Source organism: Ochotona princeps, chromosome 1, assembly GCF_030435755.1.
Source record: "Ochotona princeps isolate mOchPri1 chromosome 1, mOchPri1.hap1, whole genome shotgun sequence".
Lineage (NCBI taxonomy): Eukaryota > Metazoa > Chordata > Mammalia > Lagomorpha > Ochotonidae > Ochotona > Ochotona princeps.
Genome location: NC_080832.1, coordinates 20,115,496 through 20,131,876, shown reverse-complemented (window position 1 = coordinate 20,131,876; position 16,381 = coordinate 20,115,496). Strand labels below are relative to the sequence as shown.

The following is a 16,381-nucleotide window of genomic DNA, read 5'->3' as shown; positions in this document are numbered from 1 at the left end:
CTGGGATGGTGGGGGAAGTATTTTAAATGTTCCAAACTCACATCACACCTTTAGACCCATTAAATCACATCCTTTGGCGAGGGAGTGGGTTGGTAAAACACAGATATGGGTAGCTTTTGAAGCTCTGTCTAGGAGATTCCAATGTTCAGGCACATTGGGTAACCAGTATGTTAAGGTGTTCTTCCTTACGGAATTTGTGGACTGTATACACTAGCCTCCAGGGTGGTGGCTCCCAGAGGCCCTGCATGCTCATCCGCCATTCCATTCACCTTTGCCAATTTGTTTGCACCTGGAGGAATGGTGGGACTTACTTACTTTTGTGTTTATTTTCCAGCCAAAGGAACGTGGCTCCACAAGGGTGCATGCCTTAAATAATGTCAACAGAGTGCTGCAGGTTTTGCACCAGAACAATGTAAGCTTGGAATGTGACTTGGGGCGGCGGGGGAGGGTCTGTTGCCATCAGCATGATTTCTTGTGAACACAGCCACCTGCCTTGTGCACTGACATCAAGGGTTTATTGGAAACAGTAAAGAGAACCACTGAACATTTTCTGTGAGTATAGAAGCAGGCAGGTGGCTTTTCTGGTGACTTTATTGATCTATTGTATAAGTAATGTGTTTACCCAGTTCTGTAAATTGAAACTTCTGTTATCATTCAGGGATGCTTCTGTGCAGATGTGATACAACACAAACCTGGAATGCTGGGAAGCAGTTGTCCTTGAAGCTCTGTTTATGTGTTCACAGGTGGAATTAGTGAACATAGGAGGAACTGACATTGTAGATGGGAATCATAAGCTGACGCTGGGGTTACTCTGGAGCATCATTTTGCACTGGCAGGTGAGCACTTCCAACCATGTTTTCACTGAAGTGGGAAATATATCATTGGTGGCAGTCTGTGAGGGCTGTTACAGGACCACCAATTGTTAGGCTTGGACCATGGAAATTCACCCTCATAGTTCTCCAGAATGGAGTTCATAGTGGGTGTTAGTCCCTTCCGAGGGCTTGTTGCTTGTCTCCTAACTTCTGGTTGGTTGGCATTTCCTTGGTTCCATAGTAAATTTGTGACTCCTTATTGAAGGACTTGAGGGAACAGCTGTGTTCAGTTCTGGCAAGTGTGCTTCCTCTTGAACAGGTCAAGGATGTCATGAAGGCTGTCATGTCAGACTTACAGCAGACCAACAGTGAGAAGATCCTGCTGAGCTGGGTCCGTCAGACCACGCGGCCCTACAGCTCAGTCAATGTCCTCAACTTCACCACCAGCTGGACCGATGGACTTGCCTTCAATGCCGTGCTGCACAGACACAAGTGAGCCCTTACTTTCCTTGGTGGTGGGCTTGCCATGTCTTTCACCTTCCTGTCCCTCCTTCCCGCCTGCCACTGTTTCTGCTGGTGCCGTTCCTGAAGGTCAAGGGAGAAAGCATGGCTAGAAGAGACTACACCTCTGGTCTTCAGTGTCACAGGACTTCAGTGCCAGAGTGCAATGGTCATGGCTTCTATTACACATATTTTAATTGAGAATATAAAATAGTTCATGTTAATCAATCCCACACATTCAGCATTAGCCAATAAAATACACAAAGGATTCTGTTAGCGCTTATTCTCATACCAAAAGTAAAACTATGAAGTCAATGCAATCCAAATTAAAAATAGCCACAATTTTTTGATGTAATTAATAAACAGATTCTAATTGTATAAAAAATATCAGAAACCCTGAAGAGGGCCTACTGAGATAATCACCACAAATAAATCAAAGCTAAATATGAAACTATGTTAATTAAGATTATGCAGTACAACAAATAATGTATGCTAATATAATGGCTGAACTATGTAAAATTGTCAATTATGGAATATTTTTGAGGCACAAGAATAGCAATTTCATTCGGATCCATCCAAAGGAATGAAGAGCTAAGAAACAGTCCCACTGTATAGGAAAAAAAATTGTTATACTACAGATTAACTGATGATATGAAATAAGTGATTATATATAAATAAGCGTATTGAATCCTGAACTCATCGTAGCCAAAAAATAAATCCTGTGTGGAATAAGAATTTGAGTGCCAAGGGTAAAATTGGTATTATATTGCTATTATAAATCATTAATATTCTCAAATTGTTTCCCATATGGACTTTGTATATAGAAAGACCTTTTTTCTATATCCTCTTTCTGAAACCATTAAATTATTACAAATAGCAGTAGGTTGTCTGTGCACATTGTGGGTTTTGTGGAGCACATGGTCGGGGCAAGTGTATTTAGAATGTCCTTGAGTTGTGTCTTCTATATCTTTCGTCTTTGCTTTGCCTTGACCTTCAGTATACTGTTGATGTGATGGTGGACAGAAGGTTTTTTTTTTCTGAGTTTTAAAGGGAATGTTGTTGATATTTTAACATAAGAATGAGGCCTGCTATAGCATTTTGGATAAATTGTTCTTGTTTATGAAGTTCATTAATACACTTGCCTTCATTCCTTCGTTATGAGTTTGAAAATGCTTCCCTCAGTCTCTACTAAGTTGAGGTTTTTATCAAGAATGTTTTGAATTTTAGCCAGTATTTTGCTCCATCTGTGAGTTAATTGACTGAATAAATGCATATAAAATGTGAGATACAGTGTATGTAGCAGTGGACAAAGCAGATATACATTCCAAAGATAGAGACAGTAAGTTTGAAAAATGAAAATGTATAGTATGGAAATGGTGAATCTGCTGAAGAAGATCTGCAGCGAGTGGTGGGGGGACCCAGCAGGCTGCAGGCCAGTAGCTGTCCTACCCTGTGGGAGAAGGGTTAGCCATGGGAGATGGGCTTGGAGGGAACTGGCCAGTGGAGGAGGCAAATGGTGGATGGTGGGAGGTCTGCTGAGCAAGAACAGATCAAGATGGTGGTGAAGTTTTCTATAGGTCATAACAAGAACAGTGCTGGGTTTGTGAGCTGAAAATAATCAAAACTGAAATAAAGTGTTACTTATCAAAAATCTGGATGGGAGTGATTGGAGGGAATTCTTCTCAGGGTCTTTGTTTTAGAAATCTCCTAAGAATTCATTGGAACTGGTTTTTCTGTTCTGCATGTTTAAGCCCATGAAGTCCATTAACATACAATGTGATCACTGATCTATTTAGGTTCATTTTTACCACTTTGTGTGAGGACACATTTAATGTATTTTCTGTGCGGTTTTTCTTTCTTGCCTTCTTTTATTTGGGGCGAGCCTCTTCCACTTCACCGTCTTCTTTGTTTTAGTATTTAGGAATTGTGATTTATTTCTTCTAGTGGTTAACCCAGTATCTTTTTTTTTTTTACTTACTTATTTATACAGGGTGTATTTCGTGTATTTCACAATACAGATTTAGAAGCATGGTGGCTTCCCTCCCCCACTCTTCTCCATCTCTCCTGCTTCTTTTCTTCTGTAAATTGTTACAATATCATATTCTTCTTTTGCTTCACAATTGTAAATTTAACACTCCAAAAGGTATAAATATCATGATATAGTAGAGTTAAAAGGGAAAAAGTCCTACTGTAATTCAGGAGTGCAGATACAGGCTGTATAGAACAATTACATCTTGGGATGTTAAACTCTCTTATAGAGGTTAATTCTTTTTTTTATGTTTTGTGTATTGTCACAGATCAGAGGAAGCATGATGCTTGTTTTTTGGGGGATTGCCTTATTTCACTAAGCATAATGGTTTCCAACTGGATCTGTTTGGTTGTAAAACATTAGGTTTAATTATTGTTTATTGCTGAGTAGTATTCTAGGGTGTGTACTGACCACATTTTCTTTATCTTTTCATCCATCAAACCCAGGAATTTTAACTAGCATATTTAGGCAGAACAGTGAACATAGAGTATATCACATATTATTCTAATATTAGCAAATTGCTTTCAAATATTCTGTACTTAACAGATTTTTGAACTATTGTGAATAAATATGTTTAAACCCAAAATAGGTGAGGTTATAGAATGGCTGCTTTCCTTCCGTATGTGTCACCTTCACTGCATTTCATTTGCCTGGTTTTTCAGACCCGATCTGTTCAGCTGGGATCAAGTTGTCCAGATGTCCCCCATGGAGAGGCTCGAACATGCCTTCAGCAAGGCTCAGACATACTTGGGAATTGAAAAGCTGTTGGATGCTGAAGGTATTGTTACAAATATTTACTTTCACACACTTTACTTTGTGATTTTGAGACCTTAAAATTGGTGCTTTCCCAGCCCCCACCGCCCTTTTTGAAAGGCACTGGGAAAACTGTAGAGTCCTTTTCCTTTGGAAATGTAGGTGTGATCCATTTAATTGCAGACAAATTGCTAGCACTTTTCTATTTAGAACTTGTTAAATACTTTCGATAGATATTTAATTGTAGCCTTGGATAGTTATCTATATTAAGTAGGATTTAAAGCTTTAGGAAAATCATGTAATTATTCAGATAATCAGTATTTGGGTTGGTTACTTGCATGCTTTTTTCATGTGAATTTCTTATGTATGATCTTAGCTTGCAGGGTTGGAATAGAATGATTGTCAGTTCCCCGATCCATGCTGGTTGATTCATGTCGTATTCCTGAGTTCAAATCTGCCAAGAGTGGTTTCTCCTGAGCAGGTCAAAGAAGAAAGTCTGTGTCATTCATTATCTTACATGGATTTGTATAATAGCTTAATTTTTGGACATTTTGGGAATATTTCCTGGAAGAATTTTGAAGAAGGGAAGATGCAGAGAAAGAGAGAATGTTTTTTGCTTCTGTCTTATATATTGTGGAATGAAATAACAATCAACTGAGCTACAGCTTTGCCAAAATTATTTACTGTATTAGGGATTGTTTATAGGTATTCAGGAGAGTTCTCTTTCATGTAATATTGAGCAATTCACGTATTTCAGACATCCCGTTTAAGAAGATTCTTATTTTGTTCCATTTTTAGATGTCGCTGTTCAGCTTCCTGACAAGAAATCCATAATTATGTATTTAACATCGTTGTTTGAGGTGCTACCTCAGCAAGTCACTCTAGATGCTATCCGTGAGGTGGAGACCCTCCCAAGGAAATACAAGAAAGAATGTGAAGAAGAAGAAATCAATATACAGGTAAATTTTACTCAAATTGTTGACTTGCTCTGCGTGGTTTCTTGCAGGTACCAGAAAAAATGCCTTCCCAAGGTTCTGTTCTGGAGCTCTTGTTTCGTGGTGCACATTTGCACACGTGGCTCGGTGTAGATGTGGGTATGCTGACCGTGTGTGGCATAGCATGCTGAGCCTACCACGCTCTATGGAAGAAGCAGAGTGCTGCTTCCCACTGCAGGGCCGGGGCCAGTGCTATGCCAAGACCCTCCGTTCTTTTCCATCTTCTAGTGCCATCTTTATCACCACTGTCATGCACTGAAGGTGATTTTGTCACCTCTATTTCCAAGTCCTAATTTTGTTTTCCTTTGTTGCCATTCAAAAGAATTTCCATTATATTCTCAAAGGGCTATCAAGCTATTTTTCTTTCATTTGTCTACAGTAGGCTATTTGGTGGATTTTCATAAAAGGACCTAATATACTTTTATTTAGCAGGATGTAAACAGATCAACTTTAGGAAATATAAATAATATCAGTGTTTTTCTTTCTTAATTATCTTGCCTTGAATTAGTCCATCTTTTTTCTTTCTTAAACTTACTGTAACCAGTCTTCATTCATAATGTGAGAGAATCCTAAAACTTAAATGAGAGCATAAAATCACATAGTCCTGCATTTTAATGACTAGGTAAGTAAGAAATAAATGTGGCTTTAAAAATGATAAGAAATCCGCTCTATGGGCAGAAATTGAGGACTCAGGAGTTAAATTTCAAACTGTCTCTACTTACTTTGGATCAATCTCTGAACCTAATACAGTTTTTCAAAATGTGGTTACATGCACCGACTGTGTCATAAAGATAATACATTCAGTATGTCTAAAATTAATAATAAGCAGCTGTAATTATAAATTTTTCCTCTCAGTTTGTCTTGGTATTGTTAATTCTGCATGTTTCTTTTGTAAAATGTTATTTAATTTCCACATTATGATCATTTGAGTCGATCATATATGGTCTCCCTCAGATTCTCTGCACTTATTATTTCAGATTTTCTTTAGTTATTATGAACCAGTCTTTTATTTTCTCCAAATCAAAAATAGCATGACTTTCAGAAAACAGAATACACATTGTGTAGTAGAGGGTGAGTTATGTGTCCTGATGGTGAGCTATGGCTCCTTTTCATCATTGGAAACATCGAGTGTTGCTCACAGAAAGCCCGTCTCTTACAAATGAAGAAATTAATGTAATTGTTTTACCCCTAGTACTGTACTTAACCATTCTGCCTCAGTAGGGCATGATTTCAAATGGGGTAGATAATCTCTGGGTTTACCTCTTGGATTTAGAATCATTTCCTTATAGAGTTGATTTTTTTTTTTGTTAGAAAGATGGGATTTTTGGGGAGAATTAAGATGGTGGAATAGGGTAAGGATACGTTTAAACAGATGGAGAAACATCAGCCAGTGTGAAGCAGAGAGACCACATTCCAGGAAACAGCAGAGGACAGAACGAAAACAGAGGAACACCTGGAGACTGACAGACACAGGAAAATAGCAGACACACAGTGTGGCATTGCAGTGACTGACACCCAGCAGCATTCAGCAAGCAGCGATCTGACCTGCACCAGCAGCTGGAACTCCACCAGCAACAAGGTGGGAAGGGACGTTCACCGGGAGCTCAGGAGGTGAACCCAGAGAAAGAACTGCTCATCATGCATGTCTGTTTTATTTGACCAGGAGCAGAGACAGAGTGGCAGGTCCCAGATGGGCAGTGCGGGAACAGGGTGGATTTCACAGCCCCATCTGCCCCATAGAACCAAATCGGGTGCTATTTTGTATAGGGAGGCAAAGGCTATGGAACAGGACTGCACATCTGCAGAGCTGGAAGTGAACTCATTTCTGACTCAGTGAACTGCAGCAACGTGGCATCCTACAGGTTTCATCCAAGACAGGTCTGGGTAGCCCTAAGACCTGATGGCCAGTAGGTGAAGAGTTCTAGTATTGGCACATCAAGCGCCATTCTGCACAGTGTGGCAAATAGGGGATGACCACAGGGACAACAGTGAGTTAGCTGTGCATGCACTGAGCTTGTTGATAACTCACTGAGCTCAATGCATTGTGCTGGTTCCACAGGGAAATAATACCAATTATGGCATTGTGTGGTTCAAAATAGGTCCATGTGGTCCTCAGATCTAACAGCCAACAGGTTCTGGCAAGATTAGCACCAACAACAACCTAGCTATATAGGACACCTGGTGTCTCCCTAATCCTGGGACCAACTCAACCGGAAGTGGGAGAAAGGTTGCACAGACAACGGGGCAGCCTCAGCACGGTATCACAGGATGTGGAGAGTGGTGAGCCAAGAGCTGGGGCTGTGGAGACCACGGTGGAAATCTGACGTAAGAACCCAGACCTGGAACTCGCTGAAGGGAGTGGCACAAGTGACTGCAACCACAGCGCCATGTAACAACTGCAATAAGTAGAATCAAACAGTAGACCTGTGGGTGACACAGCTTAGAAAACTGCCCAAAGGAGAAGACTGATAACCGTAAGTACGATGACCAAGAGCAAAAGATGAGACAAAGCCACAATGAATATTACTGAAGACTCACTTGCAAAGAAGCAAAAACTTTTGCCAACGTCAGAGTTAACTGAAGAAGACATCGAGAAAATGGGAGATGCATTTGTTATAAAACTCCTTAACAACAAGAAGCACATAAATTCAAGGAATTCAAGGAATATGTCACATTGGAAGTAAATCAAATGAAAGTTGATATATCAGAAATTAAGAATACAGTGGAGCAAATTAAAAGTACAGTGGAGAGTCTCCAAAAGAGAATGAAGCAAGCAGAAGAAAGAATCTCAAAATTAGAAGGTATTTCCTTTCACTAGGGGAAAACAAACAAAAAGCTGGAAGCAAAGCTGGATCTGGTCAAAAAAAGTATTCAAGAATTGAAAGACACTATTAAGAGGCCAAATATAAGAGTTATGGGAGTTGGACCCGGCGGCATAGCCTAGCGGCTGAAGTCCTCACCTTGAACGCCCCGGGATCCCATATGGGCGCCGGTTCTAATCCCAGCAGCTCCACTTCCCATCCAGCTCCCAGGTTGTGGCTTGGGAAAGCCGTCGAGGACGGCCCAAAACCTTGGGACCTTGCACCCGCGTAGGAGACCTGGAAGAGGTTCCAGGTTCCCGGCTTCAGATCGGCGCAGCACCGGCCTTTGTGGCTCACTTGGGGAGTGAAACATCGGACGGAAGATCTTCCTCTCTGTCTCTCCTCTCTGTATATTTGACTTTGTAATAAAAATAAATAAATAAATCTTTTTTAAAAAGTTATGGGAGTTGCAGAAGGTGCAGAAAGAGAAGCTGGGTTTACAAATATATTTGATGAAATAATAAGGGAAAATGTCCCTAATCTAGAGAAAGAATTGGGAAGCAACATCTGGGAGGGGCACAGAACTCCCAACAGGGTTGATCAAAAGCAATCTTCACCAAGATCTCTTTAATTGAACAGAAGGAAAAGATCCTGAAATGTGCACTGAAAAAAGTTACTGACATATAAAAGAATGCCAATGAAAGTCAGAGGAGACCTCTCACAGCAGACTCTACAGGCCAGAAGAGAAAGGAGTGACGGATTCCAGATTCTAAAAGCAAAAAATGGTCCAGGATAATCTACCCAGCAAAACTTTCGTTTGTCTTTGAAAATGAAATAAAATTCTTCCACAGTCAAGAAAAAAGAATTTGCCTCTTCCAAACCTGCCCTAGAAAGGATACTTAAAGATGTTCTCTTGACAGAGGAAAGGACTAGCACCCATCAAAACCAAAGTCAAATGTGAAGAACATCCTAGTAAAATGACAACAGAAGACTAAATCAATGAACAACCCATTGCTAAAATGACAGGACCAAATTACCACCTATTTGTATTAACCCTGAAGGTAAATGGCTGTAGCTCAAATGTCATAGATTAGTAGAGTGGTTAAAAAACAACGCCCATCTATTTGTTGCCTACAGGAGACACATTTCACCAACAAAAATCAGAGGAAACTATATCTCATGGATTTTGATTTTTGTTGTTGTTGTTAGTTTCAATTCTTCAAAACACTTTCTTCTCATTAAATTCTTCAATGACTCAGATCCCGCAGTAGCATCACTTCCTTCAAGAAGTTTCTTGCTTTTCCTTTACATTTCTTCAGCAACACATTAGTCATGCAGTAGCATGTTATTTAGCTTCACGGTGTTGTTAATTTTTTTCTTCCTGTTTTTGATTATGATTTGTGGCTTTTCATTTAATGGGATATATAGTAACTGTGTAATGGAGACTATCATACCCAGATGTAAGGGTACAATGCAGTATGCATCTCTACTTTCAGACAAAGATGGACTCCCAAGGAAACTGTTGATTATATCTTGACAACAGGATGCTGGACTCCCTGCCATTGTCTATGCCCGCAATGATGGACATATGATTGTGTATTAAGAACTATAATATAGTAATGATATAGGGAACTCCCTGAGGGAGTAGGGGACTTAGGGATGGAGGGATAATAAAGAGAAGTGAAAAAAGAGATGGGATGTTTTCATTCTTACAGGGTTGGACATTGACACACATAAAATAAAACTTTTGTTTTAAATTCCGGTTGACATGAAAAAGCCTCAGAAATCATTTGCTGTTTGTGAACAAGTATATTACTATAAACTTCTTTATTGATGTGCTTTCATTAGTGTCGTGGAGGTTGAGAAGTGCTTGATTATGACGAAGTTTATGCTCATGTGCTTTTTGGTGTAGCCTTCCCTTCACTATGAACGAATGCTAAAGGATAGTCTTTCTCTCTCTTTTCTATGGGCATATGCTGTGTAGCATTAGGTGATTTGTAAATAATTCCTCACTTGTCCTTAAATATCTGCCAGTTCCCAATGTGCCTGTGTGTTTTCATTAATACCTCCTGAACACTTGTGTTTGGATAAAGCTGGCATGTCACATGTCATTGTTGCAGGTAGCTAAGTCACCTTTGTGTTGTCCTTTTCTGTGTTCTTACGTATCCTCACTATAGAAGGGAGCTTTCGTGTCCTAGATGATATTCAGAGTCACTTATGCTCAATCGTTTCAGGATTTTGAGCCCAGAACTTAATTCTTTCTCCTTTTCCATCTTTGGCACTGCCTATCTTTTGATTCTTCATTGTTCCAACTTTGTTTGCTTTTGTCTGTATTTTCCTTCTATTCCTACTTTCCTGTTAAAGACTTTGCTTCCCCTGTGGTGTCGGAGGCCGAGGCTGCATGGATGCTGGAGGCACTCTGGACTTTTTCAGAGACGTTTTCAGATAGTCCTATCAAAATGCACATCCTCTGTTTCTTGATGTCACAGTGTTTTTGTAATCTTCATAATGAATTTTAAATTAAGAGTTTGGGGAAAGTAATAAAAGGTTTTTTTTTTTTTTTTTTTTTTAAGGTAGGGAAGTCTTAATATGTGATTGCATTTGCAGAACCCTGTCCTCAAGGCAGGTATTTGGCCTAATGGTTAAGACTTAGTCAGTTAAGATACCTGTGTACCTCGAATGGATTCCTTGCTCTGATTCTTGACTCCATTTCTCTAGCCAAAGTGCATCTGGGAACAGCAGTGCTGACTCCAGTAGTTGGGTTCCTGCCACTCACATGGGTGACTTGGACCTCCTTCTCAGTTCTCAGCTTTGGCATTGGCCCAGCCGTGGCATTTGTTTTGTGGGCACTAGTGGAGGCAGTGGATGAATTCAAGATTTTTTTTTCTCTTTTTCTCTCAGCTTCTCAAATAAATGAACAAATAGCAACATTCTGGTTGCTGTGTTGACAAATGAATTGTTGAATTAATTAACGATAGAGGTGGTTGACAGGAAGTGAAGACACTTGTTCCTAGGCTGTTCTAACTCGGAGAGATACGCATGGTTGTGCGGAAGAGCAGGTCTGCATGGATTTACAATAAATTTTGAAGGCAGAAGCTGTTTATATACTAAGCGTGGGAAGTGAAGAGAGGGAAACCCAGGCTGGCTCCCAGGTTTTGGCATGAATGGTCATTTACAAAGGTGGAAAAGCCTGAGGAGGAACAAGTTTGGGATAGACGTGAAGGATTTAGTGATGTGTGTGGTTTGAGAGTGGGGTCTAGGAGTTTGCACTTGAGGCTCCTGGAGGAGTGTAGATGGTTCTTTACCTCCAGTGCACACAGTGGAGATTGCTCAAAGTATGTGGAGAGTGGAAAAAGCTGCAGACTTCAGTTTTGAGGAGTGGATATTTACCGGCTGGCAGCTGCTACTGAATGGACAGAAGGCCAGCAGGGGTTAGTGAAGCAGGGGAGAATCTCTCTGGAAGGAGAAAAAGGCCAATCCCCTGCAGTACTATTGAGGGATGAAGGGTCAGGGGGACCTGCTTTCCAAAGTTTGTTTGGAATCAGTGTGATGTCTAATGTGTGTGTGTGTCTGGTGTGTGTGTGTGTGCGTGTGTGTGTGTTGCTTTGGACAAATTCTGGTTTGTTAGGTTGATTATATCATCCCTCTAAAAATGCTGGAAAAAGTGGACTTGTTAACTTTTCAGTTGTATCATTACAAAGGGAACGTTCACAGTTTGTACCTGTTAAATCCATGAGTATTTCCTACAGTCTCCTCTGCGTTTCTACATATTTGTTAAGGTCGTGTTAAAAAGTGGGTGAGAGATAATAAAGCAGTTAGTCAGTTGGTAAGATGTAAAGAATTTTTGCTCTGGAATGGAACAAAAGGGTGAGAGGGACAATAGATCTGGTGATAAGATCCTGAAGTATTCCTATAAAAGGCAGTGGTTGCTTGGAAGGTTCTTGAGTGGAATTTATTCCATGAGCCCTTTAAAATAGGTCAGTAAGTAAACAACAGGGCAATTGCCTCTCCAAACAATAAATAAATAGCACATGACCTGTGTTTTTTTTTTAGATAATTAAAGCACAATATTAAAATGCAATTCAATGCTAGCATGCTAACCAGGGGTCAAAGTGGAGTGCTTATCTCTTTCTTTTTCTTTTTTTTCTGTAAATTACATCCATCCTTCACTAAATAACTTTTCTAGCTCTGCGACAAAATTTTCCTCACAATCTTAGCTCTTGGTTAACCCCACGGACATCCCTTTCTGGGCCCATGGCATTTATTACTTTGCTAACAGACTTTTTTTGTTCAGCACTGATTTTTTTTTCCTTTTCTTTCTTTTCTTTTTTTAAAATTATTGCTATTTTCCTCTCCCTAGCTGTATTAGGAACTCATGCATGCTGGCTGCATGTCTGTCTTTTGCCATCTTGGCACACTCGGTAGCTGCCTTCTGACCGCTGGACAGCATTGCTCGCCTGATCCCTGGCAACTGGCTCAGTGCCCAACACGAGGAGCTGCGTACTTCGGGTTCTGCCGACACTGTGTCCAGGGTTGACTGTGAGCTTTTGTCGCTTTTGTTTTCTAGAATGCAGCGCCGGAGGAGGAACGGGAGAGTCCCCGAGCTGAGACCCCCAGCACTGTCACCGAGGTGGACATGGACCTGGACAGTTACCAGATAGCACTAGAGGAAGTACTGACCTGGCTACTGTCGGCAGAGGACACCTTCCAGGAGCAGGATGACATTTCTGATGATGTGGAAGAAGTCAAAGACCAGTTTGCAACCCATGAAGTAATTATCTGTGGCTCCTGCGCCTCTCTGCCTGCCAGAAGTCCTGGGCCTTAGTGGGGCCTGCACTCTGGCCCTGCTTGTTGAATTCTGCTCCACAGAAGGGTGGTGGCGTAATTGAGAACTTAAGCTGTTCTTCCAGGGCCTTTTGACAAAACTGGCGTGGGTGATGTGTATCAGAATTAGATTTCAGGTTTTAATTGATGGTTACTTGGGTATTTTAGAGAATCATTGATGAAAACCAGTGCATGGCACAGTCCTTTCTGAAGTGTGCTGCTGTAGCTAAAAACCAAAATGGGGAATCAGCATGTTTAGGTTTTGATTGTTCCTTAGATAGGGGTTGTTTTTATTTGTTGGATTATGAAGCAAATTTGGAATGAAAATTTCCTGCTATTTGAAGAATATATTATGATGTAGTGAATTTGAGTATTTGGGAATTTCTTTTTGGTTAAACACTTTTGGTTTATGTATTCTTGCTTATTGGTATTCTTTTTATTGCTATTGGATTGAAAAGAAATGAAATGGTAATAGCCCTCCACCGGTTCCTCTCGTATGAATGAGGTGTTGTATTTATATTTACTCCTAATTCCACATTCACAATCTAATTGCAAACTCAGCATTTACTTTAAAACAGCTAGTATTATCTGTCACAGGTTACATTGGTTTATTTGATCTCTTTCTCTTTTCTCTTATGCTTTTTTTTTGTTTGTTTTGTTTTGTTTTGTTGCTATTTTTAGAGCCAATAAGTTGAGCTAGTGTCTACTTTCTGTACCCTCTTCTGGGCTCCCCTTTCCTGCAGCATGGATGATTGCATTAGGCTTCAACAGTTCACTACTATTATTGAAGCAAGCGGTTCACAAGTAATCATGTTGTTTTTCCTAGGCATTTATGATGGAACTGACTGCACACCAGAGCAGCGTAGGGAACGTCCTGCAAGCAGGTAACCAGCTCATCACCCAGGGAACTCTGTCCGATGAAGAGGAGTTTGAGATTCAGGAACAAATGACCCTGCTGAATGCTAGATGGGAGGCGCTGAGGGTGGAGAGCATGGACAGACAGTCCCGGTGAGTGAACTCCATGAAATTCATACTTAATGCCTCATGCTGAGTGACTCAGGGCAGCTCACATAAAATCTGCAAGTACAGGAACTTGCTTTGTCAAATGTTGACCCTTTTTTATTGTAATATAGCTGGACTTTTGTAACTTTATGGAAAAAATTATATGTTTGAGAGGTAGAGAGAAAAACAGAGAGAGAGAGAGAGACTCCTATATATTGCTTCTGTGCTTAAATGCCCACAACAGCCAACAAAGCCCAAAGTTGGGAGCTTCATCTTGTTTTCCCATGTGGGTGCTAGGGACCCAATCACTTTAACTGTAACCTTGGCTCTACATTAGTGGGACGCTGGAGTCAGTAGCTGAAGGTGGGTATTGGGACCAGGTATTTTGATGTGGAATGCATGCATCTCAACTGGTCATCTACATGTCCATCCCTGCAGCTAGAGTTTACTTACTCCTAAGCTTAAGGCACACTGCTAGAATTGAATAAGATATTCTGGAAATGTTGTGGGTGTTTTCCATCATCTTTGCTTCCACTTTTTGGCTTTGCTACTCTACCAAAGAGGAAGTTGAAATACAGATTTTAGCAAAAGAAGTTTCATAGGTTTAGTTATCTGTTTGCAGTAATTATTAAAGATGGCTGATCACGAAGTTGGTGTGAAGAAGACCGGACTATGTAGTAGATCTACCATTCCATTTTTTAAGAAAATTCTCCTCTATTGTCCATTTTGTGTATTGCATTAAGCAGGAAACTGCATTTCTTCACCATTTCCATCTAATTAATAAGTAGGAATTCCTGATTGAAGAACAATGATTCCAAGAAGAATAGAAGATGTTGTTATTTGCACCATTATACTGCATTTAATGTGCCCCACTTAGGAAGAAACTAGAAGTGTTGTTATTGGTATCTATGTTTAAGGACTCAGTGTGACTTTAAATGGTTAGACAAGGGTGTGTTCTTTTGCCCCATCTCTCTGGTGCCTGGAGTGTGTGTTTGCCTTGTAAAAGAAGTCTCATGGACTGACTCTGTGTCCCCTGGGCAGGCTGCATGACGTGCTGATGGCACTCCAGCGGCAGCAGCTGCAGCAGCTCTCAGCGTGGTTGACCCTCACTGAAGAACGCATTCAGAAGATGGAAGCCCGCCCCCTGGATGATGACCTGAAATCCCTGCAGAAGCTGCTGGAAGAACATAAAGTAACCCCAGCTCATGTTTCTTTTATGCATTATCAAGCAAAACAGAGCAGCAGTTTGCATCCTCAGGGACTGATGGCCTTTCTCATTAGTGGCACTGGGGACACTTCCCCCCTGCTCTTTATGTAACGGGTCATTGGTTAGAGTTCTTGGGGATGTGACTTGCTGGGTCAGGGAAGAAAACAGGTTAGAAGTTTACAGGGGTCTATGAAGTATCCTTAGGAACGTATGTGTTTCATGGAATTTAGGAAGGGGTTTCGGTACCCTGGTTTATTCACATCGATGCAGGTGTGGGCGAAGTAGCATGTCCTGAGAGGTGTCTGCAGCTAATTCTCTCGAGAAAGCTGTGGAAAATTCTTGGAGCCAGAAGAGCATCAGACACGCTCAGCAGTCATAGTTTGTTGGACAGTTTAGTTTGCTCACAAGTTTGGGAGATAACTTTTTACATAAGACAAGGAAAGAGAGAGAAGAATTCCTCTGTAATAAATAGAACTTTAGCTATAAACACAACTTCCAGAGGCATTTGGTAACACTGAGGATACTCTTTTTAAAAAGTGCCTGACTGCAGTTGCTGATATTGGGAATTCAATCTGTATTCACCTTGGTGAGATGGAACTGTATATCCTTAGTTTGCTTTCTTAGGTAGCGTATCAGAATAACTTCTGATTGTAGCAATCTACTTATCTCCCTTTTTTTTTTTAAATATTCACTGGAGAGGCAAAGAGAAACAGAAAGCTGCTATATGCTGGTTTACTCCTTAAATTTCCACAATGTCCAGACTGAACCGCGTCCAAAGCTAGGAGCTGGAAACTTTAATTCAAGTCTCCAGTTTGAGTAGCAGGAGCCCAATTCCTTCAGCCATTATCTCCTGCTTGCATCCCGTTGGCAGGAACTGGAGTCAGGAGCTGGAAATGGAGGTTGGGAATAAACCCAGATACTTTGATGTGGACTAACCACTAGCGAGGTTCTTAACTACTAGGCCAAATGTCTGCTCTGTATATCTCATTTTATACCATGCCACCCTAGTAAAATAATCTCTGAGTCTGTATATTTAAGCTCTGGATTAAAAAAAAATTCCACTTCTACATTATTTTTTAATGCTATTATCTTTCTTTTGGCCCAACTTGGAATAAAAGTGAGGACTTCTCATTTGCAGTTTATTACGACAGATCCCATTTTGATGTATAATGGGCTTGCTTTATTAGTAGACACTGAGGGTAACGACTGGGAATTTAAATATGGTGCTTCATTGCATATTCTTAATTACTGTTGACAACTGAGTGGATTTTAAACAGGTAAATATGAAAGAGCAGAACTTGTGCTTATCTTTTTTTTTCCCCTCCTAGAGTTTGCAAAATGACCTAGAGGCTGAACAGGTGAAGGTGAATTCATTAACTCACATGGTGGTGATTGTGGATGAAAACAGTGGCGAGAGTGCAACAGCTGTTCTGGAGGAGCATTTACAGGTAAGGATC

At 40.6% G+C, this 16,381-nt stretch overlaps 1 protein-coding gene across 5 annotated transcripts in view; it reads left to right on the top strand.

Annotated features, from left to right (window-relative positions):
• Nucleotides 1–16,381, top strand: part of UTRN (utrophin) — a 507,084-nt gene that overhangs the window by 146,670 nt on the left and 344,033 nt on the right. For all 5 annotated transcript variants that reach the window (XM_058667660.1, XM_058667612.1, XM_058667721.1 and 2 more), the window contains 9 exons: nucleotides 335–412; nucleotides 744–836; nucleotides 1,132–1,304; nucleotides 4,005–4,120; nucleotides 4,894–5,054; nucleotides 12,459–12,662; nucleotides 13,542–13,723; nucleotides 14,759–14,909; nucleotides 16,253–16,372. In XM_058667660.1, coding sequence (XP_058523643.1) covers nucleotides 335–412; nucleotides 744–836; nucleotides 1,132–1,304; nucleotides 4,005–4,120; nucleotides 4,894–5,054; nucleotides 12,459–12,662; nucleotides 13,542–13,723; nucleotides 14,759–14,909; nucleotides 16,253–16,372 — 1,278 coding nt within the window. The remainder of the gene's footprint in view (nucleotides 1–334; nucleotides 413–743; nucleotides 837–1,131; nucleotides 1,305–4,004; nucleotides 4,121–4,893; nucleotides 5,055–12,458; nucleotides 12,663–13,541; nucleotides 13,724–14,758; nucleotides 14,910–16,252; nucleotides 16,373–16,381) is intronic.